The 27,891-nt window shown below is 39.7% G+C and overlaps 1 protein-coding gene across 5 annotated transcripts; it reads right to left on the bottom strand.

The window, feature by feature from the left end:
- Nucleotides 1-173: 173 nt before the first annotated feature.
- LOC141008721 (basic helix-loop-helix ARNT-like protein 2) lies at nucleotides 174-24,452 on the bottom strand. 5 transcript variants are annotated; one of them, XM_073481185.1, is made up of 17 exons: nucleotides 24,271-24,452; nucleotides 13,588-13,699; nucleotides 13,390-13,428; nucleotides 13,259-13,300; nucleotides 12,861-13,018; nucleotides 12,690-12,772; nucleotides 12,511-12,603; nucleotides 11,222-11,360; nucleotides 10,938-11,087; nucleotides 7,631-7,865; nucleotides 7,058-7,164; nucleotides 5,828-5,978; nucleotides 5,302-5,354; nucleotides 5,086-5,197; nucleotides 4,714-4,807; nucleotides 3,960-4,056; nucleotides 174-3,074 (listed from the first exon to the last, which is right to left on the bottom strand). In XM_073481185.1, the coding sequence occupies exons 1-17, from the start codon at nucleotides 24,311-24,313 to the stop codon at nucleotides 2,917-2,919; spliced, it is 1,866 nt and encodes a 621-aa protein (XP_073337286.1). In that variant the 5' UTR covers nucleotides 24,314-24,452; the 3' UTR covers nucleotides 174-2,916. The 5 variants fall into 5 exon arrangements, with proteins under 5 accessions (XP_073337286.1, XP_073337287.1, XP_073337289.1 ...); XM_073481186.1 differs by having other exon boundaries at nucleotides 4,714-4,804; XM_073481188.1 differs by having other exon boundaries at nucleotides 11,243-11,360.
- Nucleotides 24,453-27,891: the final 3,439 nt, after the last annotated feature.

Below are 27,891 nucleotides of genomic sequence, written 5' to 3'. Positions count from 1 at the left end.
ATTGTATAGATGAAACTAAGGTCCCTGAATATAAGGCAGCACAGCAATTATTGTATAACACTCAGCCCAGTCAGCAGGATATAATGTCAGCAGTAAACATTTCTGCAAAGATGGTAGGACAGAATTGAACTTATGGTAAAGACAAAATAGAATTGAGACCATTTCTGAAAAAATTATTTTACTTTCAAAGACTTCAACCTCCATTCCTTGTTACAGCAGATACATCAACGACAATTCGCACATACATACAAATATCAGACATTTTGACTTTTTATAGCAGGGCATGATAAATATGCTTAAGTGCCCATTTTAAATGGCACTGATGGCAACAGAAAATATTGTCCAGTACCAACAGTTTTGCTTTTTAAAGCCAAAGAGAGCGCATAATGGTTGATTTACAATTGAACCTTGTCAAGGCAACACAATCACATTATACTTTCAAGATTAGAGGAGCCAGTGATATAAACAGAGTTAACATGTGCTGTATGAAGGCCAGACACTGACTGTAAAAGTAAAATCCACCCTCACACACTCTTACACTGTTGAAATGAGTCTGCAGTACATTCCAGTGGTTATAAATGCAATTTACCTTTTAGGCGAAATAAATAGTTTGATAATGTGATCACTTATGATCATGGCCAGTGTGATCGATATTTTGGCTGTATTGCATTGTGGCCTTTTTTTTTTACTTTTCTTTTTTTTTTAAACAAGCAAATCATGTTTTGCTATTAAACTCTGTTATAGTTGCTGGGATTATAACCATATACAGTGTAGAGATGCTTCAAGGTGGATTTTCTTTTAAAAGTCGCAGTTGTGGTCATTGGACATTCACAAATAGATAAACTGCAACATTGCTGTGTCTCCCTATCAACACAAATACTATGGCTAATTTCTGTGCAGCGGTTCTGCAGCTGACAAGAAGATGGAGGGCGCAATAAGACATGACACAACAGTATTAAAATCTGTCCTAAACACATGTTGGCTTTTCCTGTTAATAACACTGAATAACATTCTCCCATCCATGGTGGACCTTCCATATTTTCCCAGGAGTTCAGTGCACAGTAGATCACCTTCACAGAACTGTCTGGAGTACAGTAAATATGTGATATGTGAACACATGGTATAGGCATATTAGGGCTCAGTCCTTTAGTGCACATTCAATTTGAAAACAGACAACATTCCATGTAAAGACCCCCTCCACTCAATGATGGGATTTCCTCCAGGGATACTTTCTGGTCTTTAACTTACAACCTAACAGGTCACATTCCTCTGCTTAAGTAGAAGATTTCTCTAAATTTCAGACATCTCCATAGGTGCATGATTTGGGACATCACAACTGGTATTCAATTAGGGTCCAACAGTTCGAACAGGAACCCTTCAATATATGCACAAATGACTTTTCGCTAAAGGTTGCATCAAGTGGTTTAACTTCTGAAACTAAAGATGTATTGTTAAGTTTCAGCTCCCTTCTACTAACAGAGGAACATCAGAGGAACCTGAGTTTTGCCAACAAGTTGAATGTAGAGGCTGTTTCCATGCTAACGGTTTATTCTTGGACCAAAACTGTAAACAGGAGTAAATATTCAAGTATTCATGTAATTAAAAACAGTCCCAAAGTAAAGCTTTCTCCATGTAACCCATTTCCTCTGCAGGTTCTGACAGCGCTAGTTAGCTGTGAAATAGGATACTGTGTGTTAGGTGCAAAACCCTTTGGCCACATTTGTTTTTAAATGGGAATTCTAGTCATTATTATTATGAATCAGCTGGGTTAATGTGTATCAGAGTTGCGCAGCCAAAATCGGTCATGTGTGATGGTTTAGGTTTTGGTTTAGTCATTTCCCATTTCATTTTGGATGATTTATCCCCTTGTGTCATTTTTCACTTTCCACTTCCTGTCTTTGTGTTTTTCCCACCAAACGGAGAGACTGAAAGACACTAACTTAAATACACAAGGGAGGGGATAATAATAAGAGGCAAGTGAAACTAATCGGGCAATCAAAAAAAAAGGAGGGAAAAAACACAAAAACAGGAAGGGGAAAATAAAGAAAGTAAGATGTGGCACAAGATGGTTGCAGTGTGCTGACAAAATCAGACATGCTTTCTGAATAACTTAAAATAGAGAAATGATTAAAATTATCTGGTCCAAATGATACTGTACATGTGGTTTGTGTGACTTTGCTAGATCTTCCAAACGGAGTGTAACTGGACCAGTAGTGGTGGTCGCTGTAGTGTGAGGCCAGAGGCGTATTTGCATATTGATTCTGCAATTCTTAGTAAAGGAGAGAAGGGGTAGACATTCTTTATAGCCTTATACAGTACTCACTGGACACAATAACGGACAAATATCACTTAGCAGAGCACTTTTACGTGACTTAAAATGTGTCTGGAGGGGATCTTTATAAAACGGAGTAAAAAAAATGGAACAATCATGTTATGAAAAACATGTAAGTCATCACTGGGTACCGAAAGCTTTCGCAAATGTCCAAAGGTTTGAGGAGTTTCTCTAGCAGCACTGCACAGGGCAGAAGTCTGATTCTCCTCCAGACCTTTGTCACTCATTGGGGGCAAGCAGAGCAAATATATTCTGCAGTGGAAAGTCTGGGTTTTAGCCCCTCTGAGGATGCTGAAGTGTCACTGAGGAAGACACTGAATTACCACAGGCTCCGGGGACACTTTAACCTCACTTCCCTTAAGGCGAGGGCCAAGGGGACCAACAAGGTAATCACAGTCACAATAATTCCTATAGCCTTCTATCGGTTAGGCTTCCTCAAGTGCGACATGTTGCAGCCTTTGGTACAAGTCCAGTGGGTTTAATTGTGTAAGGCCAGATCAGTCGGTCACAGAAACTGAGTTCTCGGCAAATGGTAAGAAAACGGCACAAGAGCATATGATAGGGGCTGGAAGTCTGTTTGCCCTCTAGAAAGGCCAGTGTAAGTCCCCAAAGTCCCCCGATTGACCCATGTTTACATCCGTCTCCAGCAAGCTCATGATGACTGCCATGGCTGCCTCGTCGCTGCTGAAGCTGCTCAGTCCTGGCACCACCATGCTGTCAAAGTCCAGCTGGGACGGCTCACCTGGGTAACACAAAATGCAAAAACCCTGAGAAACTCTGGAATATCACCTATCTGCAGTAATCAATGCCTTCTATTAATTGGTGATGAATTGTTTCAGATTAACCCATTTTAATGCTGCGTTGTTCACTTTGTTACAAAGTGTTCACCTGTTCAGTTATTGCAAAAAAGGTCCAAATGCAGACCTTATGTCTGGGCAAAACCCAGGTCTGTGAGAGTGGGGTCTTCTAAGAGCTTCTATGCCCATCCTGGAGCCTACAACAGCCAATTAGTGATCGTGACAAGCGACCCGCTCTCTTTTCTTTCTCCTCTCTCCTGAGCCAATTGAATGCCAGCCACCGGATGATTGATGCATCATGTAGCCAATGAGAAATCAAGCAATAAATAGTATGTTATCTGTGGTTTACTTAGTGTAAATAAGGAAATAAAGAACTACAATGAGTTTTTTCCCCGGGGGGGCAAAAAAGGGGCAGTTACAGGTCATCTGTAGGTTTATTTTTCCATTGTTCAAAATCCTATTAATAAATGCTAGAAGCACTTACAGAGCTTCTGACAGCTTGGGAAAAAATCCAGCTTATAACCTTTCAAAAGAGCCCAAAGCCATGCCTGTACTGCAAATGGTTCAACAACAGCTTTGAATTTACTTTGAGCTGGACTGGGACAGTCAACTTTTCATACTTTTCTGGGCATAAGAACAGGTATTTGATATATTTCCATGGATGGTTACTCAAAGAGTGGGTGGGAACATAAAGTCCGCACACATAAGCCACTTAAGAGCCTGATTGTAACAAAGTTTAATGTTTTAGTCTGGCTCTGAGTATTTCACTGTTGAAATAGTCCCTTTACTAATGACTAGCAATGGATTTATAATAATCCTTTAGACAGTACCTGTGCTTTCAGAAGCTGCACTGCTAGCGCCCGCTGCTGTCCCTGAGTCAGAATGAGACTGTGATGAACTGCCCGCTGCCTCCTCTCTGCTGGATGCCTGGAACGAGTTGTGTTACGTTAAAACACTGCACAGGGCCTCATGTTTCACCTTTCTCCACTGCAGTGTGTAATTAAAACCAGGAAAACAACTTGTAGAAGTAGCCAATGTCTTAATGTATGTGTTTTTCTGCAAATAATAAGTACTTTTTACTTTCTTAGAAGCTTACATAGAATCTTTAAGGACATGTTAGCATGTTCAAGTGAAAATACAGGCCAAATCTTTAGTTAAAGATTAAGCACATGGAATCATTCTATTACAAGTACAGTACTTCAGTACAGTTACAGTACAGTACATTTTGGACACTTCTCAAATATTTTTCTACATCACCAGATCTCCACGTCACCATTAATTTGCATGAAAAATGTAAAATATATGAGAGACTAGCTTTAATTTATGCATATAAACACCACATAGCACCAACATTAGCATAAAATTACATCGCTATACATTTGCATGAACAAATCTACCCAAATGTCAACGCCTTTCCATGTAAACTCCTCAGCCATGCATTTAAATTAAACATGCTTATGCCACTAGAATTGACAGTAAAACAGGAAAATGACAAAAAGATCAAAAATATAAATAAAGTTTAACGTCTCAAAAATGGTGAAGCATTAACGGAAATGTATTTGTAATGATGAAGAGGTCACTCACGCTCCTGCTGGTTGGTGGGGAAACCAGTGGACCTTTCTCCTGGGCCGGACCAAACGGACTGGGAGCTCCACTCGATGGAGATGAATTCATCCTGCTTAGAAACATATGGCAACAGTTTTTAAAACGTGCTATTTATTATAAAAATTCTGTAAGTGTGTGTATGTATATATATAAATATACATACAGTGTATACCTTATTTGTATTCTACTGCTCTTTTGTTTGTACCACTGAATTTGATCCATGTCCATGCCAACTTTTAACCCATTCCTCTCTACAAATGTGATCCCCTCCAGACCTCCAAAGTTATACAAATAGTCAGGGAATACAGCTTTTTCAGTTTAGTTTGACCATGTTGTACATATAAAATGCACCTGTAAGTGTCAATGAGCTCATTTGCGATTTGGGTCCCTATGCTGCCTGCGTAGATCATTGTGCCAACACCACTGGAAAGGCTGGGAATTATGGGAATTTGTTTTGCATCTTCTGTGGGAGAAAAAGACAGAGTAATCAACCTTAATATCTAAAAATAATAAAATAAAAATGCACACAAGAGATACATGCTCATATGATTATTATGTATTTCTTACCCTGAAGTGCTTTTGAGCTGCCTGCCTCCTCATCTTTTGTGTGAGCAGGCCCCCTGATGGTGCAAAGGAATAAATATGCTACTGTAGCCATGAAATGACTATAATTTGAAGGTGTACTATGTAGTTTTTGGAGAAGAAATTTAAACTCATAATTTTAATGTTTACAATATTAATGAGGTGATTATGTAAACTCAGAAATATTTTTTTTGCATAACTAAATAAACAAGCTGTTCTCAGTGGAAAACACTGTTTGAAGCTAAAAAAAAGGTGGCAGGGTCCGCCAAATATAAACAAAGTATGAAACTGTGTTGTCCTTTAAGGTCAGTTTGTTTATCCTTTTCAGTTAAAAAAACAAAGAGAGTTTGTTTATTTAGTTTGTTTACAGCATAAAAAAAAATTGTCAATGAAGATCTTTCTGATTAAAATGTCTTCCCCAAGACTACAGAGTGCACCTTTAAAGTTGGGCTACAGCTATGATATTTTTTATTTTTTTGCAGCTGAACAACACAAATGAATCAGTACTTACGAGATAACCCTGTTTAACGAGACGATAAACTCAACTTCTTTGGTCCAAGGATTCGTGAAACTAAACCACTGACTTTGGAGTGAAACATAGACGCCGTATTTTGTTTTGAACTTGTAGCACTGTGTCTCGATCTTCTCTTTGCTCCGAAGGGCTGCCAAGAGATTGGACACGAGTGTCAACACAAAGTTGAAAAAAAGACGAACAAACATTGCTTCAAGCTAGAATGGTCCATTTCTTTAACTTCTACACAACAAAAAACCTTTTCTAAAACATAAGTGCTGCACTTTTCAAACATGGATATCAATTGTTTAAAGGCCCAGTGTGTAGGATGTGTGATCTGAATATCCCTTCTATCACCTGCCCCTATGGTGGCCGCAAAGTCCCTCTTTAGAGCCAGTGTTTGTTTTTCTTCTGTTCTGGGCTTCTGTAGAAACATGGCGTACTCCGTGAAGGACGTACCGCTCCCACCGTAGATATAGGAGTCTCTTTCTAAGCTACGATTCTTAGTTTCAGGTCAGTATATGTTAAATAAAAGAAAACATAATTATGCATATTATACCCCTTTTCCACTGGTCAAAAAATCCCACTTAAACAAAAAAGATCAGGCTTTTGTGCGCAATGGGAATGTGTAAACTCTGCATTAACACCCGGGTCAACTGATTCTGCAGTAGACCCGGGTTTTTATCACCTCGGCTCGGCTCAGCTCTGATGTAAACGTAAGACCCGGGTGAAGAGGCTAAATTCCGCCGATGCAGTCTATTAAAGGACATTTTATTACTGGACACAGCATTGGAGGTTGAGCCCCGTTCATTCCTATGAAAGCTGCTCAGTGGTGTTTTGAAGTCAAAAAAGCTTGACTTCCCGGCTGTGAAAATACCTGGATCGCCGACCGAGCCGGCAAACTTCTGGTTTAGCTCTCTGCTAACTTGAAGGGGGATAAAATAATTTAGCTGGCAGCACTTCTAGACTTTCCAAATGTTATTGGACCAAATGGCTCAAAAATGGGCTGCTTTGCCTGCGGGAAGTGGGAATGGGATCAATAGGCGATTTTTAGCGGGTGCACCTGCGTTTAAAAAACCTGTGTAGACCTGCTAATTTTGGTGGAAAAGCGGCATTATATTAGATTTCTGCCACCACGCTAAATCCTACACACTGGACCTTTAAATGAAGTTCAAACTTTGATCACATTTAGGGTTTAAGTTGTTGACTGTGGTTGCTTTGCTCCATCACCTTGCCTGTGTTTCTCTGCGAGTTGCTGCAGGTCGTCCTGGTGGAAGTACTCATAACACGACGTGCCGAGAATTTCCTGCGGCAAATAGCCGATAACCGTTGTGGCTCTGGGGAAACAAGAGGGTAAAGAGAAGGTTCACTTATCTGGCTTTATCTCTCTCTTTCGTTGTCTCTCAGGATTGTGCCAGTTTAATAAAACTGAATGAAAGTGAAAACTGTATTAATGAGTCGCTCCACATGAAACATTCAGCAGTCACACATGTGGGAAGTTTGATGAAATGATTCACTATACTTGTGGTATGAATTTACTTCCCAAAGCATGAGAAGAGAGTTTCATGTGATGCCATCAAGTTGCACAGCTCCTTCTGAGAAACAACAGTAAAGAGAAAGGATTATCTTCACTGACAGGTGAACTGCCTCAACTCTATAGAGTCAAGGACCTCCTCACCGTAACACCGCCTCCGCCATTTCTTTCTCAGCGAAACCGTGTGTTCAGAACAAATCCATGACTCACGGGAGGGAAGTAAATGGTAAATCGTGCAGATGGATGTGGTTAAAGTCATTAAAACTCACCGTTGGTCTACAAAAGTGAACTTGCCATCAATCGCACAGCGCGTGACAAACTCGGCGGGCTTGACGTTGACGTCTTTGGAAGGCTGGTGGGATGTGTGAGGGAGGAGGCGGCACACCGTCACCAGGCAGGTCAGGTTTGAGGTTTCCTTCTCAGTGTCCCCCTCCGAGTCCAGCTGGCTGCTCGGCCAACTCCGCATGTATCCAGTGCAGTGGAGGGTACAGTATTTGTAAGTGTCTGTGAACACAATAACAAGGCAGTGTGTCAGACTGTTCAAAAATAAATGATTGTGATTATTGCCGGTAAAACTGCACATATTAAAGCCTAACGTTTGGGGGGAAAATGGGCAAGTTTTCAGCAGTTTACATACATGCATTTGTGACTGATTGATGTGTTATCTAGACTGCTAAAATCGGATTTCTTTCAGGAAATATATCAGGACCACTTTGTGAATAACTCTAATATTCTATGAACTTGTTTCAAAGCATAATACTTTCATTGCTGTTACTGTTTTTTTTTTCTTATTGCAAATAAATCCCATGAAAAACACAAAAACACCAAACAACACTGTGTTAGCCCACCTGTCAATACTTCTCGGGTGTGGTATTTACAAAATATGACCCCAGCAGTACCAAATAATACATTGGTTAGGGACTATTTCTGGCTGTGCAGTAATAAACATTTGGTTCTTCTAGATCAGTGGTTCCCAACATGTTTTGTCTGAGTAGCCACACAAAACCATCAAATGACTACATGTATGCCCTTCATCAACTCCAGCCTCCTGTTTCAAATGTGTTTATTTAAATCAATTTTGAACAAGATGTAATTTATTAATTTAATTTAAAAATGTGAATCTGTAAATGTATTTTCCAGAGTATGTTTAGTCTTGGCTTCTTCTTTTGTCGTATATTTGGTCAAGTCTGTCAATCTGCTGTTTAGATCTTGGCAGTTTCAATTTTGGCAGCAGCAGGGAGCTTATACAGCGAAAAAAAGTTCCAAACACAGTAGACAGACAAGTTTAGTGACTACCAGGTGAACATTTAGCAGCTTAAGAGCCAGACATCCCTCATGAGTTGGTAGAGTATGTTACATGTATGCAGCATTTGTATTATTGGATTGTATAGCTTACATATGACTTAAAAGGGGATAATATGTCAATATTGTGTTCACAACCTGTTTCCACTTCCCCGATTGGTTAAAAACACCAGTTATTGTAAGTTTAACCTTAACCTAGAGACTCTCTTAACTAGCTTACCTTTATACGATTTGCATAAGAAAAAATACATGTAGTTTTTAATTTGATAAAGTAACTGAAGTTACATTATTCTTATATGTATGTGTGTGTATGAAGGTAAAAAGTCACCTTCTTCATATACTGCAGTGTAGTTGCTGAGGTTGGCCACTAAGGGGCGCCACACTTCCTTTTTTCTGTCACTCCTATTGGGTTTACAGTAAGTGCAGTTTGGACTGTCTTCCTTACTTTTTGGTTATACAAGGCTGTGATGCTGACCTACTTCCTGTGCAGGACCACGTTTTTTAAATTGTGGCATGTGTTTGTGGAAAAGTCTGAATTCTTTCCACCGAGAAAATTACATTAGAAAAAGACACAACAGTGTCTGCTTTAACAACAAAGACTGTTTTTTGGTATGTAATCACATCTTTGTTTCTGCAACATGTAAGTAACTATCGATGTGATGTTTCATTTATTTGTTTTGGAGATTCTCAAAATCTTTACAGAAACAGGAAGTACTGGGAAAACAAATACTTTCTTATTAGAAGCTACAAAGATAAGACTGTAGTTTTGTTAATTAATTCCGGGGAAATCGAGGCCGCACATTGCCGTAGAAATAAAGGTTTACATTCACCAACTTTAACTCAACCCCAGCAGATGTTTACCAACAGGTGGAGGGAGGATACGGAGGAGTCACCAACCCCCCTCTGGCACCTCTCCACCAGATCAAGATCAGATAATTTCTCTATTACCTCTTACACAGGCGAGGCAGGGCATATGTTTTCCACTGTTTGTTTTCCACTGGTTGCCTGAACACTGACCTAATTGCCTAGGAACACATTTAAATATCTTATTAATCTTTTGGTACACATCCTCCCCCTCCGCCTCCTACTTCTCGTCTGTTTGGGCCAAAGACCCCTGCAGGTCCAGGACTGAATATGACTGTGTACATAAAGCAGAATGATTCCAATCTTTTCAGGCAATAAATTGGGCGAGCAGTTCCTCTCAAGTGCTCTCTTGAGAGAGAGAGAGGGCGGGGTAACATAGCTAAAATGATCCAAAATAGCACTAATGCATCAGAGCTGTGGATTAGAGAGCGTCAGGATGCTTCTCTGTGTTTATTTGTAGTCTGTGTATTTAGATTCAGTCATGCTCTGCTGTAGGTGATACCTATCTCTGTGATCCTATTAGTATAAAATCACAGGCAAAAAGGCTTTTAGGATAACACACCTGGCCCCAGCAGTATTATGGTAAACATTTCTGAGATTAGATTTTATCCAACCTCACACAAAGAAGCAGATGGGTGGGCGTACATGCATAGAGGCCATTCAGCTGTGTCAGTAAATCAATCAAAGGATCAACCAATATGAGATCGCAAATGCATTCTGGAGTCAGATAGCTAATAGCTAATATTAAGTTGATTTTTTAACACTTTCACACCATCAAAAGCATCATTATTTCCTGCAGGAATACAACTAAAAAACTAGTCCATTTCACAAACCAAACAGTCTATTGTTTCTGACATTTGTTTCATCTGCCTTCTGCAGCACATTCCATCCATCTGGTATTTCAAGAGAGAGAGAGTCATTTGGAAGTACTTACTTGAATTTAGGACACTGTGTTGAGCAACAGAAGAGGATCAGTGCAACTAGTGGTAACTACTAAAGCCAAGCCAAGGTTTTGTGTCTATCTGTGCATATTTACTGTATTAAATATAGAGTGTAATTTTGTAATTCAATGTCTCAGTAGGCTCCAGCCTCATGGAGTACCATTGCATTGGTTTAGACATTAGCTGATTAGCATCAACTGTTACATTCATGCTTCACAGTCATTGGCTCATTCACCAGTTGTGTGGCCATCAGCTGAGTAGACACGAACAATCAATCAAGCAGGTATACAGCCATTACAATCTGATACTTCCTACTATTACTTTTATTTATTTATTTATTTATTATTATGCTCATTTTCAGGTTCGTGATTTTATTACTAGCATAGGTTTACAAGCTTCAATGCTCAAAAAACACATCACTTTTTTTCCTGTCTACTGTCGCTCTGCCTGGCCTCCAGTCCGACCTCACCTTTCTTTTTGGAAGTAATGAGCAGCGAGGGTTTGTCCTCGTGCTTCCCCGCCACCCGACTGTGCTTCATCCGGCAGAAGAAGGATCTCCGGGCTCCAGTGGTCAAGTGGGACGGCCGGACGGGGGAATCCGCCTGGACCTGAACCCCAGCTGCATACAGAAAGACAGTATTTGCGAAGATGACATACAGTACTAATTGTCAGTTTGCTTTGATTTGGATTTTGGCCAGCTCCAATGTTGATCCATATTTAGTGACGGTGGCTATTAGAGTTTTTTTCTCAAACCTGACATGGCAACAGACTCACTCGCAGCATCAATGAGCCGTTGGCGAGGGTACAGCTCCGAAGACGCCAGCTGTTCTTTCACCTTGTTGATGTCTTTGTGGTGGACGAAATCGAACAAGCTCTGCCCGGTCAGCTCCAACTGTGAACCCAAAGGACATCCATCCATTTATTCAACTTTTTACCATCTATAAGACTCATAAACACATTTTTGTGCATTACCAGCTAATCTACAAGCATACAGCTCAATGTGTCAAAACTTAACTTTACAGATATGAAGACAACTCACTGTTTATAAGCTCTACGCAAGGTAAATGTATTTGGACTCTTAAGTGTGGAGTAGAAGCAAAAACAGAATCGCTGCAGCTTGTATCCAGTCAAGGTTTACTGGTAAGCCCCCAAATAACTCATCCGGCCCTGAAGACGTGGAAGCTTTTCTCTTGCATCCCTCCCATCTCCATTCCTCTGTGTTTGCCTGCCATCTGTCTCAAAGCTGAAAAATGTGCTCAAGAATGTAGAGCAGGTGAGGTTATCTTTACGGCTGCCAAACACTATAAACTGACTTTCAAATAAATGTTTAAAAAGCTCATATTGCTGGCCCTGCAGAAAAAATATCTGGTGAACAAAATGCCATGGTTGTTTTTTTGTTTTCTCGGAAAACGTGCAGACTCACAGAATTTTGTGTCCACAAAGACAATGTACTGCACATGAAGACTGAGTTGTAAAGATGTGGTCCCTCAGCCGCAAATGAATTATGTGGCAACAGCACAGACTGACACACATGCTGAGAGCAGATGAGGTTGAGACTGTTACAGTCCACCCCCCCTGGACTTTCCAACAATTTGCAGCATTAAAGCCTGCAATACAAATTGACTTACTGGGTGTTTCACCATTTGATTACTACAACATACATAGCTCTTTGAGGCTGTTTCTCTACTGGCTTTGCAACATCTACAGACTGCAATCTGCAAGAATTTTGCCCATTCTTGTTGTCCGGTCAGATTGGATAAAGGTCAACTTCTGCTCCAGTCTCAAATCTCTTGCAGAAAGGCTGCCACCACCGTGTTTCACTGCAAGGATGTGTGATCTACAGTTTTTGATATCTGCCACACATAGCGTTTTTGAACCGGGGCCATAAATTTACAGTTCACTCTCATCTAACCAGAGCACCTTGTTCCATATGTTTGCTATGTTCTTTTGACAAACTCCTAAAGGGATTTCTTATGGCTTTCTTTTGGCAACAATTTATTGATGACAACAAAATAATTATGTGATGTAGAAGTGCAACACACCCTGCTAAAATGAAGGATCTTGGAAACAGACTCAGAGGTGAACAGGATTTTTGCCCGGTCGCAACTTACAACTAACAGGAAACCGTCTGCAGCCTGGTAGATAGACATATAGATAATGTTAATAGACAGATAGACGTATAATCAAACAGTACTGTATGAGATCATATGTTGATACCTACCCTGAGCAGAAGCTGTCTGAGGTCATCATGAGGCAGGATGGAAGGCTTGTAGGTGGTGTCTGTAAAGGCGCTGCTCGTCCCAGCTGAATAAACAAGCAGACACAAGCTTTTAGATGGAGCAGAATGGACGTTACTGACATTTTCAATATATATAGGTGGGTCAAGAGTTACCTTTGAGGGTTTTCAGGTGTTGCACAGCCTTTCGTAGCACAGTGAGTTTGTCAAGTTTTCGAGCCATGGGTTGACAGGCGGGGATCATGGCGGCCAGCTCGTCAATGAGATTGTTCATTTTATCCCTCCGCCGCTTCTCAATCTGGCTGTGAGGCTCCCTGTAGGCACAGTCAGAGAACAGACAGTCAGTGCCACAGCTTTCTACCTATTGTATGTATTTTGGGGGGAAATAATTATCTGAAGGAATTATTTTCATCAAACTGTGAATGTGTTTTTGTCATGGTTTTGAATTACCTTGATTCAATTTGACACTAAATCAGAACAATCAAAGACACAACGGCTTTTCAAGACACAGATGGCAGACTAATGTGTTGTAAAAAATATATATATATAATCACCTAAAGCATTTCATTTTGACTTGCTGATCCTCTCCTTCAGATCTACAAATAAAGGGATCAAAAAATCAGAAATGTTCTTTGCCAGTGTTCTCTCATAAGACTGTGTGAACAAAGCCAAGAAGTCGGCGTACCTGCTGAGGTCATCATCCATTTGGAAGTCAAGGCTTTGCCTGTGAGACCAAAAGGACATATTGTGGGTCATTTAACACTGACTTTATAAAAAGAGGAATGTGTTTTGTACAGTGCAGTAAACATATTTAACCAGAGAACAAAAGAGAAAATGAGTATGTGTTTGCTTTTCCTCACAAACAACATAGCACTCCTCTTACTGTACATGGGTGTCTGACCTCTCCTCCACATCTCCCTTTCGTTTCCTTGGCAGCTCGACAGCTGGCAGCGACGAGCCTGCTTGGCTGGGGCCTTCTTCCTCTGCAGTGGGATCTGACACATGAAAACAACCATCACAGCGATGTGAGAGAGTGCGAATAAATTGATCAACCTTGAGATCTCTGTAGCGCCGACCCGTCAGGTGTTTCGATAAATAATTCACCATGAATGAATGAATGAAGGAGACTTGCTGTGACACAAGGTTTTTGCACATATTGAGCAGCAAATAAAAGGAATTCATCAAGAAGAGTGAAGCTGATAAGACTGGTTCTTTTATGTGTAAATGAGTATTCGTCGACCAACTATAGAAAACCAGCTGAATGTTATTTTAATTTTGTTCAATTGATCCTAAATATTTTACTTGCGCAGTCCTAAAAATACACAAACGGCAACATGACGGCAACAAATCAATCCACATTCAGGCTCTGACTGGTGCACAGTGGTGATCATTTACAGATTACTGCAGCATGCACATCTGTGGCATCCAGCAACAATAGATGCATGTTCCTATTGGTTATCACGCTTAGGTACATTGTTACAGCCTGATTGTTTGAAATATTCATTAATATTTATAACTCACCATCGACCTGCTGCACCCAATTTGTTTGATGTTTTTATGAATATTTATAAGTAATAACAGAATTGTTGCAGGCTGAGTTGAAGTGTGTGTTTATAAATAATTCATCATAGTATTGTCACTGCTACACGTCAATGAAGAGAAAGGCCTAAAAAACAAAGAAATCCAAATTCCATGGAAGCAAATCAATGCCATGCTAATTCAAATTTGATCAAATTCCACCAATTTGATTGCATGGAATTATTTTCCTTTTTAAAACCATCGATTTGAATTCATTTGGTTTGATTTTCTCATCACTAAAATTATTTGACAATTTCGGAAACATATATTCTATTTGATTTTTTATTATCCTCTGTGAACTTAATGTTTGTTTTTTAATTTAAGCAACCTGATTTTTTTTCCTCACCCAAAAATGACCTGATTAAAAGAATTTGAGAGACAGAAGTATCTGCTGCCGGACCACCAGACTACAGAGCAGCTTCACTCCTCAGGCCACAGAGCAGCTTCACTCCTCAGGCCATGATACTCCTAAACTCATCCTCAACACTCCACCATAAATAAATGACACGGAGCTTAAAGGTGACATTGCACATACTGTACATACTTTCTGGATGTATACTAGTATAGGTATATAGGTATTGAAGTATATGTTTATAAGTAACTATATAAAGTATATATGCTTTTTAAAATATAAATGTATTTAAATGTCTGTCTGTTTAGCATGAGGGGGCAACAACTTACATTTCTTTATACCCTGTGTTGTAAAATGAGAATACGTGAACTTTGATATTTTAAAAAACTTTGATATTTGTGAAAGCCCTCTGGAAATATCAAATCCACATAAATTGAAATGCAATAAACTCAGTTGCATCCAAATTTCAAAATTAGGTATTCAGTCATGATTAAATTTCACAATTACTGTACATATTCAGTTGCTTATGAGATTGAAATGATTATGGAATTTCCTTGCTTCCATAGGCTTTGGATCTCTTTTTTGTTTCATGCACTCTATGAAACCATCCATCAAAATTGTTTTTACTGATTACAATTAGCTTATTTTCTATTTATTCAAAGTAGCATGGACCATACCCTTAATTATTATGGCCTTATTTGCTTCCATAAATGTCCTACAAAGAAAAGTATACAGTATATGGCATACAGTAGATCTGCATTTGCCAATCGTCAAGTAGCCTATTTTGTGTTTGTGTATGTTTGAGTTAGGGTTTTTAGGTCAAATCTGTGAAACTTGTTTTTTTTTTATTCTGAAACTAAGCTGAGAAGATTCCATCAATATTTGAAAACAATTTTTATCATAAAAACTGGCCGACTTTTTTGTGATAGCCAACGGGATGACTCATGAATGTGCTTGCAGCAGTGGGTGGCAATTATTTTGAAAAAGCTTACATCTCATTCAGGAATGTTCATCCAAAACTGTGGAAAAAAGGTAAATGCCACTTTAAAAGCTGACCTATTCCTGCCAAAAACATTTCTGAGTGCAAGACGAGAATTCCTCTCTTTCGTCACGCGCACACACACATACGCACCAAAATGCCTTGGCTCGGTCTTGCTGTGAAGTCATCTGTTTCTAGGCGGACTCCGGGTGCATTGGCGGAAGGTTGCCATTGAATGGCGCCAAACCGCTTGTCAGTTTAGCAGGCACGTGAGAGTAAATGGGGTTTGGGCTATCGTCTTACCTAACGCTTATATAATGTGGTAACAATGACCTACTTCCCTCTCCCACACTTTGAAGCTGTGACATCCTTTTGGGGTAAAAAGTGTTGATAAAAGTGAGCAAAGCTTGTCAACGTGACTGTCGACCGTGAATGACCCACATAATTTGCTGCTTTTCTCATTTAAGGAGAAAGTAAATTGAAAATAATGGCAACATTTTCATAATTAACCCATAATTGTCTGCTAAGTTTATAAGTCTGGACACTTTAAAACAGTACTTGTTAAACTTAAACGGTAGTTTTAATATTTATCCTCAATTTTTGCACAATGATACATGAGTACCACTTCAAATAAAGATTCCTAAAAGGAAACCTAGAAATAAACATGCTGGGGTGACATATCTGGAAAGTCACAGTGACCTTTTCCACAGTTTAAAAAGTACAACCTCAAATAAACACAGCAAGCTTATATACACAGACATAACTTTTACAACTCAATCAGCAGTGGGGTGAATTTTAATGACAAATTTTCTCCAGTCCAGTTTAGTGGGTCATCACTGACGCAAAAGTGGAATGTGGGAGTGAAGGCTTGCCGGCTCTCCCTTCCACCCACCACAGCTCTCCGGCGCTGATGAAGCACAACACGCCGCCCTTTAATGTCACACAGGTTTTCCTGTTTCTTTGGAAGTCAGGAAATATAGGCACCTGTGGGAGCCGTGCCAGCTAAATGGGTAAAATGTGTCATCTATGAAGCCACAGTGGATGCTTTGTATGTAGAGACGGTCACGTTCTTAGTCACACCCGAGCCAAAACCTGCGGTCGTGACGAGAATGCCGACGAGAGGCCAAGCCTGCAGGGCAACAGATGACATACCACATTACTGAACCACAGAAACATAGACAACCACCCATGGTGGAGATGCACGGGAGTGTAACAAACTCAGTGTGAGCAAGAGTATAAGAGCATGCGCGATATGACCTACATGCACTTCTTTACGGCTGTGTGCACAACAAGTGTACATTTCATGCCATTTGAATAACTTCAAGGTATTTGGTATTGGAAAGTAGAAAAAAATGAATTATAGACATGCTATATAGCCAGGGAAAGTCCACTAGAACACCAATGAATGCATTTCCCTAATTTGATACAATAGAAGTAAGCAAATTCTGCAAAAAAACCCACAAATACTTGGACTACAGCGAAAGGCAAGGCCAGCAAAATGGCCAGCGAATTCCATATAGAGCCACAATCACATGCAAACATCACAGTTAAAATAAAAAATAAATGGGAAGCATCTGCCAATCTCTACCTAGCTGTTCATGTACTTAGACAATACTTTTATACAGAAAATACAGGGGATATTTATGCAGACAGCTCATTTCAGTTGTTTTCTCAAGCTCAAGATGTCCTGCTTATAAATTCCATGAAAGCAAAGCAAGTCCTCATATGCTCCCACGAACACAGATCCAAGTAATGGAAAAAATACAATGACAGGTTGTGAAAGGTAAGCAGGGAATGTTAAGCAGAGTGTCCAAACAGCATAAATTACAGTAACAGTCTTTGTTAAGCAGCCAGAGCAAAGATCTGGATACAAGCTGGGTTTAAGGTTTGACTACTCCTGTGCAAATATAATATATGACTACTTTTTAATTTGAAAGAAAAAAACACTGCTTTTTCCTGCTTTGAAAGTAGGATACTATTAAATATTAATGAAGGCATGAAAAGTACATCTGTATTTAATTAATTCTGGAACCGAACCCCAGAGTATGGTTTTCAAAATATTCAGTACAGCTTGAATTTCTACCCAATAACCACTATTCATTAAACAAGGCAGACAATAACAGTTAAGAACAATGAATTTACCAAAATTAGGAGTTTATATGGTTTAGTACTGATATAAATCATATATTTCTGTAAATAAATTCGCAAACATGCCCCTCTACAAATTACAAATACATACATACATATTCTAAAATAACGCATGTACCATTCTGAGAAAGAGCTGACCTACAAAATGTTGTATTTATGTAAATTTGTGGTTTGCAAATAGGTTAAGGTCTCAAGTAAAATCTGTTTTGATGAGGGAAAAAAATAAAAATATATATGTGTGTATTGTTCATGTGGGTTTATTTCCAATATATTGTTAACATAAATAATAACATATATAAGTCAATTTATTAACTATCCACACTCAAAAAAGCTTTTCATACATACAGTGCCTATAAAACATACAAAACAAAAAAATTTACAAAAGAAACTATTAAATGTGAAAGTAAAAACAGATTTCTTCTAAGTAATGTCAATCAATTAAAAATATATATAATGTAAATAAGTATTCACCCCTTTAAAGTGACTGACCTAATTCAACAGAGGTCCAGCCAATTGGTGTTTGTAGTCTCACAATAAGTGAAACGGAGATCACCCGAGTGCAGTGAATGTGTCTCAAGTGATTGTAGTCTAAAGACACCTGTGTCTGGAGGTCACTGGTTAATCAGTATTCCTAGCTACAAATTAGACCATGAAGACAAAAGAACACTCCAAGCAACTCCGTGAAAAGGTTATTAAAAAGTATAAGTCAGGGGATGGATACAAAAACATTTCCAAGTCACTTAACATTCCCCAGAGTTCAATTCAATCCATCATAAAGAAATGGAAGGAATAGACCATTTTCATGGCAGACATATTGGCATATTGTCAAAGAAGGAAAAGCACAGGTGGAATTTCTGACACTAATGATGGCTTCATTCCATTTAGGTGAGCTACGTCTAGAGCTCTGGTATTGTGCATGCTTGCTCACCGGCATGGCTTTCAAGGACACTTAATCGAATGGTGCCCTCAATAACATTATTGGTCACACCTGTGCTTTTCCTGCTTTGACAAGTCAAAATGTCTGCTGTGAAAAGGGTCCTAACAAACTGAGTGACCGTGCAAGAAGGAGACTATTGAGGGAGGCCACCAAGACACCTGTGATTACTCTGAAGGAGTTAAAAGCTTCAGCAGCTGAGATGGAAGAGACTCTGCATACAACAACTGCTGCCTGGGTTTTTCACCAGTCAAAGCTTCATGGAAGAGTGACAAAGAGAAAGCCACTGTTGAAGAAAGCTCATTAAATCTCCACTAGAGTTCACCCAAAGGCGTGCGGGAGAATCCAAGGTCAACTTGAAGAAGGTTCTTTGGTCTGATGAAAGCAAAATAGAGCTTTTTGGCCATCAGACTAAACGCTGTTTGGCGGACGTCTGCACATCACCACAAACACACCATCCCCACCGTGAAGCATGGTGGTGGCAGCATCATGCTGTGGGATGCTTCTCAGCAGCAGGCCCTGGAAGGCTTGTAAAGGTACAGGGTAAAATTAGTGCAGCAAAATATAGGGAAATCCTGGAGGAAAACCTGATTCTGTCAGTTTTTTTTTACTGGCCTATAAATGCAACTGTCCAACTTTTCTCCCATGTTAAGATGGAAAAGCGTAGATACTGTGTATGGTTGCTAAAACAGGATGCCATTTATTAGATCAATACCTTGGCCAAGACAGAGACTTAGCATTTGTCACTGTTTTTCAAAGGATGGATAATCTGTATTCACACAGCTATCTAGCAAAGCCTCACGCTCAAGCATACAAGAGCAATTCCTTTTGGTGATTTTCCACACGGTTGGCTGTTTCAAGGCCACCCTATTAAGGTCCATCAACAGTGCCAGGATCACTGCCATTTGCAGTTTTATCAACCCATTAGTGCTCCATGCTCAGACCACTTATGTGTTCCTATGGATGTAAAAACAGTGACTTGCTTGCTCTGTAGTCACTGCACCTTCATTTGTTACCTTTCCAAAATGCATTATAGCATTTCCGTTGTGTAGACTTTTTTTTAGTACATTTTGTCAGCAAATACTGTGACTTGAGTAGCTTTCAGATTTTTTCAGTTTCCCTTTGTTGCGTTTTTTTTGACAGTGTTTATTAGTAACACTGTAACTGGGGCTGCAACAAACAGCATTTTCATTATTGATTAATATGTCAAATAGCTTGTTCGTTTATCATTTGGTTCATAAAACTTCAGAAATACTGAAAAAAATGTCAAATTTAAAAGATCATTTAAAATACATTTTGCCTGTAAAATTACTTGAACAGTTATGGATAAAATGATTTTTTTCTGTCAGTCCACTTACATAAACATTTCTAGGGCTTGAAATCATCAGTCCAAAATATTAACAACTGCGTTAAAACATATGTGGTTATTGGATTTTTGTATTTATTTTTTTTATATAGACAGAAGATACTGCTTGTGTACGTAAAATTTTCAGGGGAGAAATTAACTATGATTAACATTTTTCATTTTGGCAGGAAACATCCAATCACCACGTTTAAAATGCTGTCACGTGCACCACTAAAAGTGAAAAATAAATTCTTGAAAAAGTGATTTTATAATCAGCAGCTTTAAACTTTTAACTTTGGTTGAATTCAGCAGCTAAGGTGCCACGGTTAGTTAACTGCCACAAGCAAGATAGAGGTGGAGTCATGGGAGCGGCCAGGGTTGTCCCCACCCCCCTGGAATCTGATTGGCCAGCCTTGGTTCCAAGCCTGAGAGTGTCGGAAGGTGATAGGTCGTTGGCTTGGCACCATCATGAACGGATTACTGTGAGGGCATACGGGCCCAGGGCCTCTGAACCAGAAACTGTGTTCAATGACTGTCAACATTTCATATTGGAAGGTCAATCAAACGACTTCAAAGAGATACAGTATGGCCATGAATCAAAATAACTTCAAAGAAGCACAATGTAACTACAAAGAGAAGACAAACAATTACAGAGACACAAAATAACCATTAAGAGATTCAAAACAACTAAAAAAGAGACAGAAAATAACTACAAAAAGACACAAAACAACCACAAAGAGACAGGAGTTAATCGCAGAGATATGCAAAATAAACACAAAGAGACAGAAAATAACTACAAGGACATGAAAATGACCACAAAGAGACAGAATGTATCTACAAAGAGATGTAAAGTGACCACAAAGGGACACAATCTTTAGTGTCAACTAAATACAATTTTTCAGCCAACAGCAGCACCCGCGAGATCTGCTTCACCAACAAAATGTCACTGAAAGAGCAACAAAACAATCACTTTCAATCAGGCCACCCCTCTGGCCATGCCCCTGTCAGTCAATACTGCTAGTACTACTACAAATACAAGTACCTCTGCCACTGCTATTATTATTCCTATGTTCCTGCTACTATTTTTAGCTGACTCACTGTCTGGGTTTCTTGTTCTTGTGTAGGAGGGGTAGGGGGTCTTTTACATGTCTGTTCCCTGGGGCCCATTGTCTCATAATCTGGCCATGGCTGCTGGCTTTTGGAGTTACAAACAGCAGCTATTTGTTGATATGATTTAATATTAGAATATTTAAGGGTGTTTATTTGGCATTTATTAATTGCTCGTGTTTATGATGTTATGCTGGGAATATTATATAATATGTTGTTTTTGTGGTTGTTGATTAATGAAATGACCATCAGCAATTCTGAACAATTTTATGACATATATTTGTGCATACAGGAACAGGGAAAACAATCCATAGTGACCATATTCTTCGGAGGACATTGTCTATAGGTGGTCTTTGAGTAACTAGGCCACATTGTAGGATGTAATTAAGTTAAGTGTCTTCAGCCTAAGGTCAGTATGCTGGGTTTTTTTGTTTTTACAGTGTGTTCTGATCAACCTAAGACATTTAGATCTAGATAGTCACATTATTCCAGAGTCTAGTGTTTGTGCTTGCTTCTAGGAACATAAGTATTGTGGTTATGGCTGGATGCAAGGAAGGCGGGTAAGCCTTAAATCCCACGGTTATAGTACAGTATGTTCTAGGTTATTTCTGGTTGACTGACCTACAATTCCTGCAACTCACAAAAAGCACAGTGCACGTTTGGTTCAAAACACATGCAATTTTCAAATTTTCAGGCAAGAGCTTCGGATACAGTACACAAAAGGAATATAAAAAGATGAATGTGGACTATGAAAGTTATAGGATATAATAGCAAGCACAGAAACATACTGTTTGCCAAGCCAGCCACATAGTATTTCTTTTCTTTTTCTTCCAAGTAGAATTTATTGTGTTCCATTTAAATAGGCTACTTAAATCACTTTAAATGCAGTCATCAGACCAGCCAACACTTTATAAAGCATTAAATGTTGTGTTTAAAAGTCCATTGTCCTGTTTTATTGAGATATATGGGCTAGCTCAGTTTGTTTTGTTTTTTTAATAATGCAATTGGAATATTATCATTAAGTGAGGCATTTTCTTACTTCATTGGCCAGCATATCAAAGGAAATACTGAATTTTCCACCGTTACGTACTGGTAGGTAGGGTTTCAATTAAACTTGTAGAATGGAAAACAAAACTTGCAACTCAACTTTAACACTAATAACTTAAAATGTCATAAAATCCTTCACAAGCCCAACGCAAAACATGCTAAAATATAAAAATTTAATAGAAGTTTTCCATTTATCTTCACAATATTTCAGTGACTGTGTTCAGTGACTGTTTGACAGTTTAATAATTTACTAACTTGCCATTTTAAAATGTATTTCAGATCTCAACAGTTAATGTGTCGACATATTAGCATCCCAAATTTTGCCTTTCAAATTAAAAGTAATTGGTAAAATGCCTGTGCAAGTATGAAAGACATGAGGAGAGAGAGAGTGATGGAAATAAACAGAAAAAACTGTAATAAGTAGGTGCTTCTAAGTAACAAACTGCAGATGCTGTGTGGTAATGGTTCATTTGCAGGATTTTATGAGCGACAACATTCCACAACTTCATTCATCATGACAGAAGTGGATCAGATTACTCAGCTATAAAACTGACAGGCTAAATTACACATTTATGCAACAATAACTTCACACAATTAAATGGGAATTTTTTTATTTTTTTACCTTTGCAGCGATATGGTTTTGATCCCAATATTTAAATACAAATTTGTACTTTTAACATAGAATTTTTCCATTATAATTTCTCCTTTTAATTAATGAAGGTTTAATTAATTAATTGTGAAATACACCTTCATAACAATATTGACACGACTCGACTTCTGTACTGATGAAAATCAAGGTAATATAAAACATAGGTTCACAGCTTAACAAAGGTCTAGTCATATCCGTTAGTGTTTTGATAGAGGTATTTATGCTGACCCTAAAGCACTTCAACTATATTTAAAAGAAAGTCTTACAGATATATTAGTATTTTATATATAGTTTTCCTCATATATAAGTGAGGATTCTTTTTCATGTAGTATTAAAAATCATTTTGTCACCTCGTAATGATTTACAACTTCCTGTTGTAGCTATTCATCAGTCATATCTTTCAACACAAACCGCTGTGAGGCTGAAGTATAACTTTCTGATAATTTATGGGTCTTTTTAAAGCTCCTCTGATATGTATTTATTTATCGTTTGGTTGAGGTTTGATATTAATTTTGTGACGCCGGCCTCGCACAGTTTCGACAGATGACATTGCTGCGGTGCCTCTCGGTGCGGTGTCGGGGCGGCAGGGAGCTACTACCGCCCTCTGCTGCTCAGCGGGGACAGCGCTGCTCCACTGATCTACTGACCCACTTCTGAACGAAGCTGCACGAGAGCGACTACCGGGACGAACCTCGCTGAGTCACGTGACACGCTAAGCCCTCCCGGGGGCTGTTTGGTTTGGTGAAGGTGAGGCGAATCACAAAACGGTTTCGCAAGCCGGGCAAAGATGGCGGCCAAGTCAAACGAACTTTTATCGGCGAGGTGAGTGAGAGAAAAATATTTTGATAACATTAGAGGAAATGGTCGCCATGGCTACGGTCACGTGGTCTCGTGAGGTTTGTTCGAGCATTCCCTCCCGAAACGGAACAATGCCCCACCCCCACCCTCCCCGCGCGGAGACGAGCACGTAGTACGGAATAATGAATGGACGGGCTTCCGTCGGTGCGACCGGTTGCCGACCGGTAGGTTTGGCAGGCAGGTGCCTGGCTGCTTCAGACACCGGTGCTGAAGACACTAACGCGTTACTTTGGATAGGCTATTACTTGTCCCGTTCGGCCAGTACAGTCGCTAAAGTAAGTGGTCGCTTGTGTTGTCAGCCCTTATTAACGTCGGCAAAAAGTTGACACAAAACAGTAAAGCTTACTATTAACGAGCTAGGTCGCTCTACCGCAAAGCTGCATCCTAATTAGTCGCATGAATGGACTACAGAAGTTCAGAAGTACTTTTTGGAAGTATTCCACCCGCTCTGATCTTTTTTTTCTTTCAGCACGGATGGGGAAAAAAGCAACAAACTGATAACAAATCAGACACACAATTAACACAGAAATGGCTGTCCTCCCCCAAGCGACCCTCCCCAGAGCACTCACCTGCTGGCCTGGTCGCCGTCCCGTCATTGCCACCGGCCGACATGCCTACAGACTGGAGCCGGTGTGCCCGGTGAAGGCTTCGCCGCGCATGTGGAGCCACCAGCTGTACTAGTAGTAGTACAGAGGAGATGATGAGAGGAGGGAGCTGCAGGGAGAGCCGGGCTGTTGTATAATTGACTTCATTTTTTCCCTCACCCTCCTCCACCCGTAGTTTTTTTTTTCTGTAAGGGAGGCGGGGTCGGGGTGGGGGTGTGGGGGGTAGAAACGTGAGAGATGGGTGAGAACGCAACACCCATCCTTTTAGGAATCACGGAAAAAACGAGGGTAGAGTTCACACTTGTCTCCTCCTTAGTCGCCTTTTTGGTTCATTCATCTCGGGATTACATGTCAGAGATAGCGGCGTGTCACTAGGACAGCTGCATCCATTCATTTCAGCTCGTCTCAGTCACGATTCAACATTCCTGTAATCTGGAAATGAAGCAAAATAAGCATGTGACGTTTCTGCTTTGAATGTTTTGTGGACGCAGCATATGAAAATGTTTCAAAGTGGTCATCTGCTGTGAAAATTAAATGCTTTTCTTCCTGGATTTTCGTTTTGATTTCATGAAACAAAATAAATACATTTTTTAGCATTTCGGTATCAGTGAACAAAATGTTCTCATTTGCATTCCTGATCACATATCTTGAAAATTGTCACTCGCATCTGTTAATGTCTAAAATCGGAGGGTCTGACAGGAGACATGCAATGAGATTGTGCAAACGCTGACAAAAATTTTTTGAATTCATGTTAAACAGTGTCAGCCGAGCCGTGATAAGGTGGTGATTGATCGATTCCTCCGGTGCTACGCTCGTTTTGGTGACCTCAACTAGCGCCGTGCGCGCGTCACCGATCTGACTTTGCTTCTTTCTCGGTTTTCCCCAAACATAGCGGAGATAGGAAGGAAGTCTCACTCTGTCCTTTATTCCCGGCACTAAATACGTCCAGCACAACCACATAGAAACGACCATATAGAAATTAACACATTGTGTGATTTCCTGTATTTATAAAAAAAAATGCATATAAGCACATTATAAGAATTTGATCCAGAATCTCTGAATATACAGACAGTGTTCATTTCAAAAGTGTAACTGAAGCACACAAAATGTTTCCTACTTCACAGTAAAGTCCACTCTGGATATGTGCAGTGGGGATTTCAAGTCTCCACACCACACTTGATGCCAAGACAAGAATCATAAGCTCACAGGCCTACATGTAGGTCTTAGACAAATCCCTTGTATGTTTACACATACTCGGCCAATAATGACTGATTTCACGTCCATCGGCTGAAGGGAGAAAGGTTATCTGTGCTTACTTAAAACCATCCTGTCATTTTTACAAAGTTTATATACATACAGTGTATTAATGTTTTGTTACTCAAAGGTGCTAAATTGTTTCTACATTAGTAGTTAACGATATATTCAACCCTGACCTTAGGTGACCAATAAGTCAAGAAATATTACTGTGTTTTAGGTAAATCTACGTTGAACATAGTGAGATTGTAGGCTGTAATTTTGACTCCATGGGCCTATAAGATTGTCAGAGCCCTCATATGGGAAAATGAAAGAAAACTGTAGCTAATTTCCTGTTTTACATTGTCTTGTGTCCGGATCCTGTGACAATAAACTAGCCTACTTAAACTATTTAAAGCACTCAGGTTTTCAACTTCATGAATGTCTCAAACAACAGCCTGCGTGACTAACGACAAAAACAATACAATGTGTTTGATAATCATTCTCACGATGCCCTCGTTCATCCGAGTTTAGAAAAACTCAAAGTGATACATCGTCTCAAATGTTGACGATCTCCGGCCCTCACCTACATAGTGTAATTTGAGACCTTTGCACGAGACTTTACGTAAGAAGGAAGGCTGCACGTGCCAGCGAGAAACGTGTTGACCTATATATTATATAACGCGCTGGTCACGTGGCGACGGTTGGCTCGTTAACCCATTTAAAGGCAGTCTGCAGAGAAAGTAGTGTCCCCGTGCACTTCTGCAAACCCGGAAATGTTGGAAGTGTACAGGAACCCCGAAAAACAAAGATAGTAACTTTGAAGCAGGCTTTTAATGATTTTATTTTAGACATTGAAGATAATAGCCACGGTGATATGATGTCATATACTGAAAACGAACATAAATGGGCTGTAAGTCAGAGCAATATTGGGGATTTTTTTCACGGTAGCACAAAGTCCGTTATTTTGCTGGCTTCTCTTGAATGCCACACAAGTTGGGGTTTTTTTTATCTCGCGTGCACTCATTACTTATTATTTCAGATTAAAATACATTATTTTATTTCCTTTGTGTTCACTTCTGTGGCGTGAAAAAAACACATATTAAACGTCGCCCCTTTACAGCATTTTCACGTTTAACACAACATGGCAACACTGGCGCAGATCTGTATGGTTAAAGGGGGGTAGTGAGTCAACAATGTAGGTCCGTTTGTCTGCTCCAGGTGTGTATGTCTGCCTGTTTGGTGACCGTCCTCCACCAGTCAGCTCCTCCCCCTTGGCTCCCCTGAAGGAAATACTTGTTTCTGTCTGAAGTCATGTCACAAGAATGTCTCCCCCTTTTCTCTGTCAAGGACACCGGGCTGCTGATTGAGGCTTGGATTGCACTTACAGTGCCAGCGAATATTGCAGAAGCCCTAATTTCATCACTGATGTTTAAAAGAAAAACGTGAGGACGTGAGGGAAAACAACTTTATATAACTTTATATAAGCCAAAGAGGGAGTGTGATACCCAGTCTCTTCTAATTTAAGTCAGTTTGACACCACCTGGAAACTGCTGACGAGGGGTTTTGCCATCCTAGGTTAATTTTCTGCAAATTAAACTTAGTAGGTCTGTATTGTGATACATTGGCTCATAACTTCAGTGCAAATTCAACTCCATGTATTCACGTGACTCCATGTGTTTATTCTGGCACACAGTGGTGATACTGGATGCCAAATCGTGCATTCAGAACCAGAAAAATCAGTTTTAAGAGCTGGAAAGTAAACGTAGCTTATGCCTCACCTTCCTCTATTGTAAACTTTCAAATGACGCATGTATCGTGCCTATCCTGTCAATAAAAATGCAATAGAGGAATGATTATCGATGTGTTTCTGGTGATAACAGGGTCATGACATGGCACTGTCACCTGTGCCTCAGGTGCGTTCACGTGCGCGTAGTAACCTGGTTGTTGTCGGCTTTCTGCAGTAACCTGATTTCTTAATGGAAAGCAGAAACCCGGTTTCCTTAATCGGGGTAAGGGATTTAAAAAAACCCGGTTAACACAGCTAGACTTTTACTGGAGGAGGGAGGGAGAGGGGGAAAGTTGATTTCTTGACCGTTCATGCACGTAACCATGTTTGTAACCTACACGTGAGAACGTGCAGGAAACATATTCAGCTACACGAAGATGCCTCGATGTAGGCTAGGTAAAATAAGATACATAAATCTGAAGTTTGAATAAAACTGATAAAAATAATTCTCAACAGCCGAGCTTTAAAACAAATATTCACATATTGTCACACACAGTCAGTAAATGTCATCATGCCCTGGAAGTCCAACCGGTCCTACAGAGGAAAAACGTCCAGCTACTTCA

Source organism: Pagrus major, chromosome 14 (genome assembly GCF_040436345.1).
Source record: "Pagrus major chromosome 14, Pma_NU_1.0".
In the NCBI taxonomy this organism is placed as follows: Eukaryota; Metazoa; Chordata; class Actinopteri; order Spariformes; family Sparidae; genus Pagrus; species Pagrus major.
This window is presented reverse-complemented; position numbering and strand designations above follow the sequence as displayed.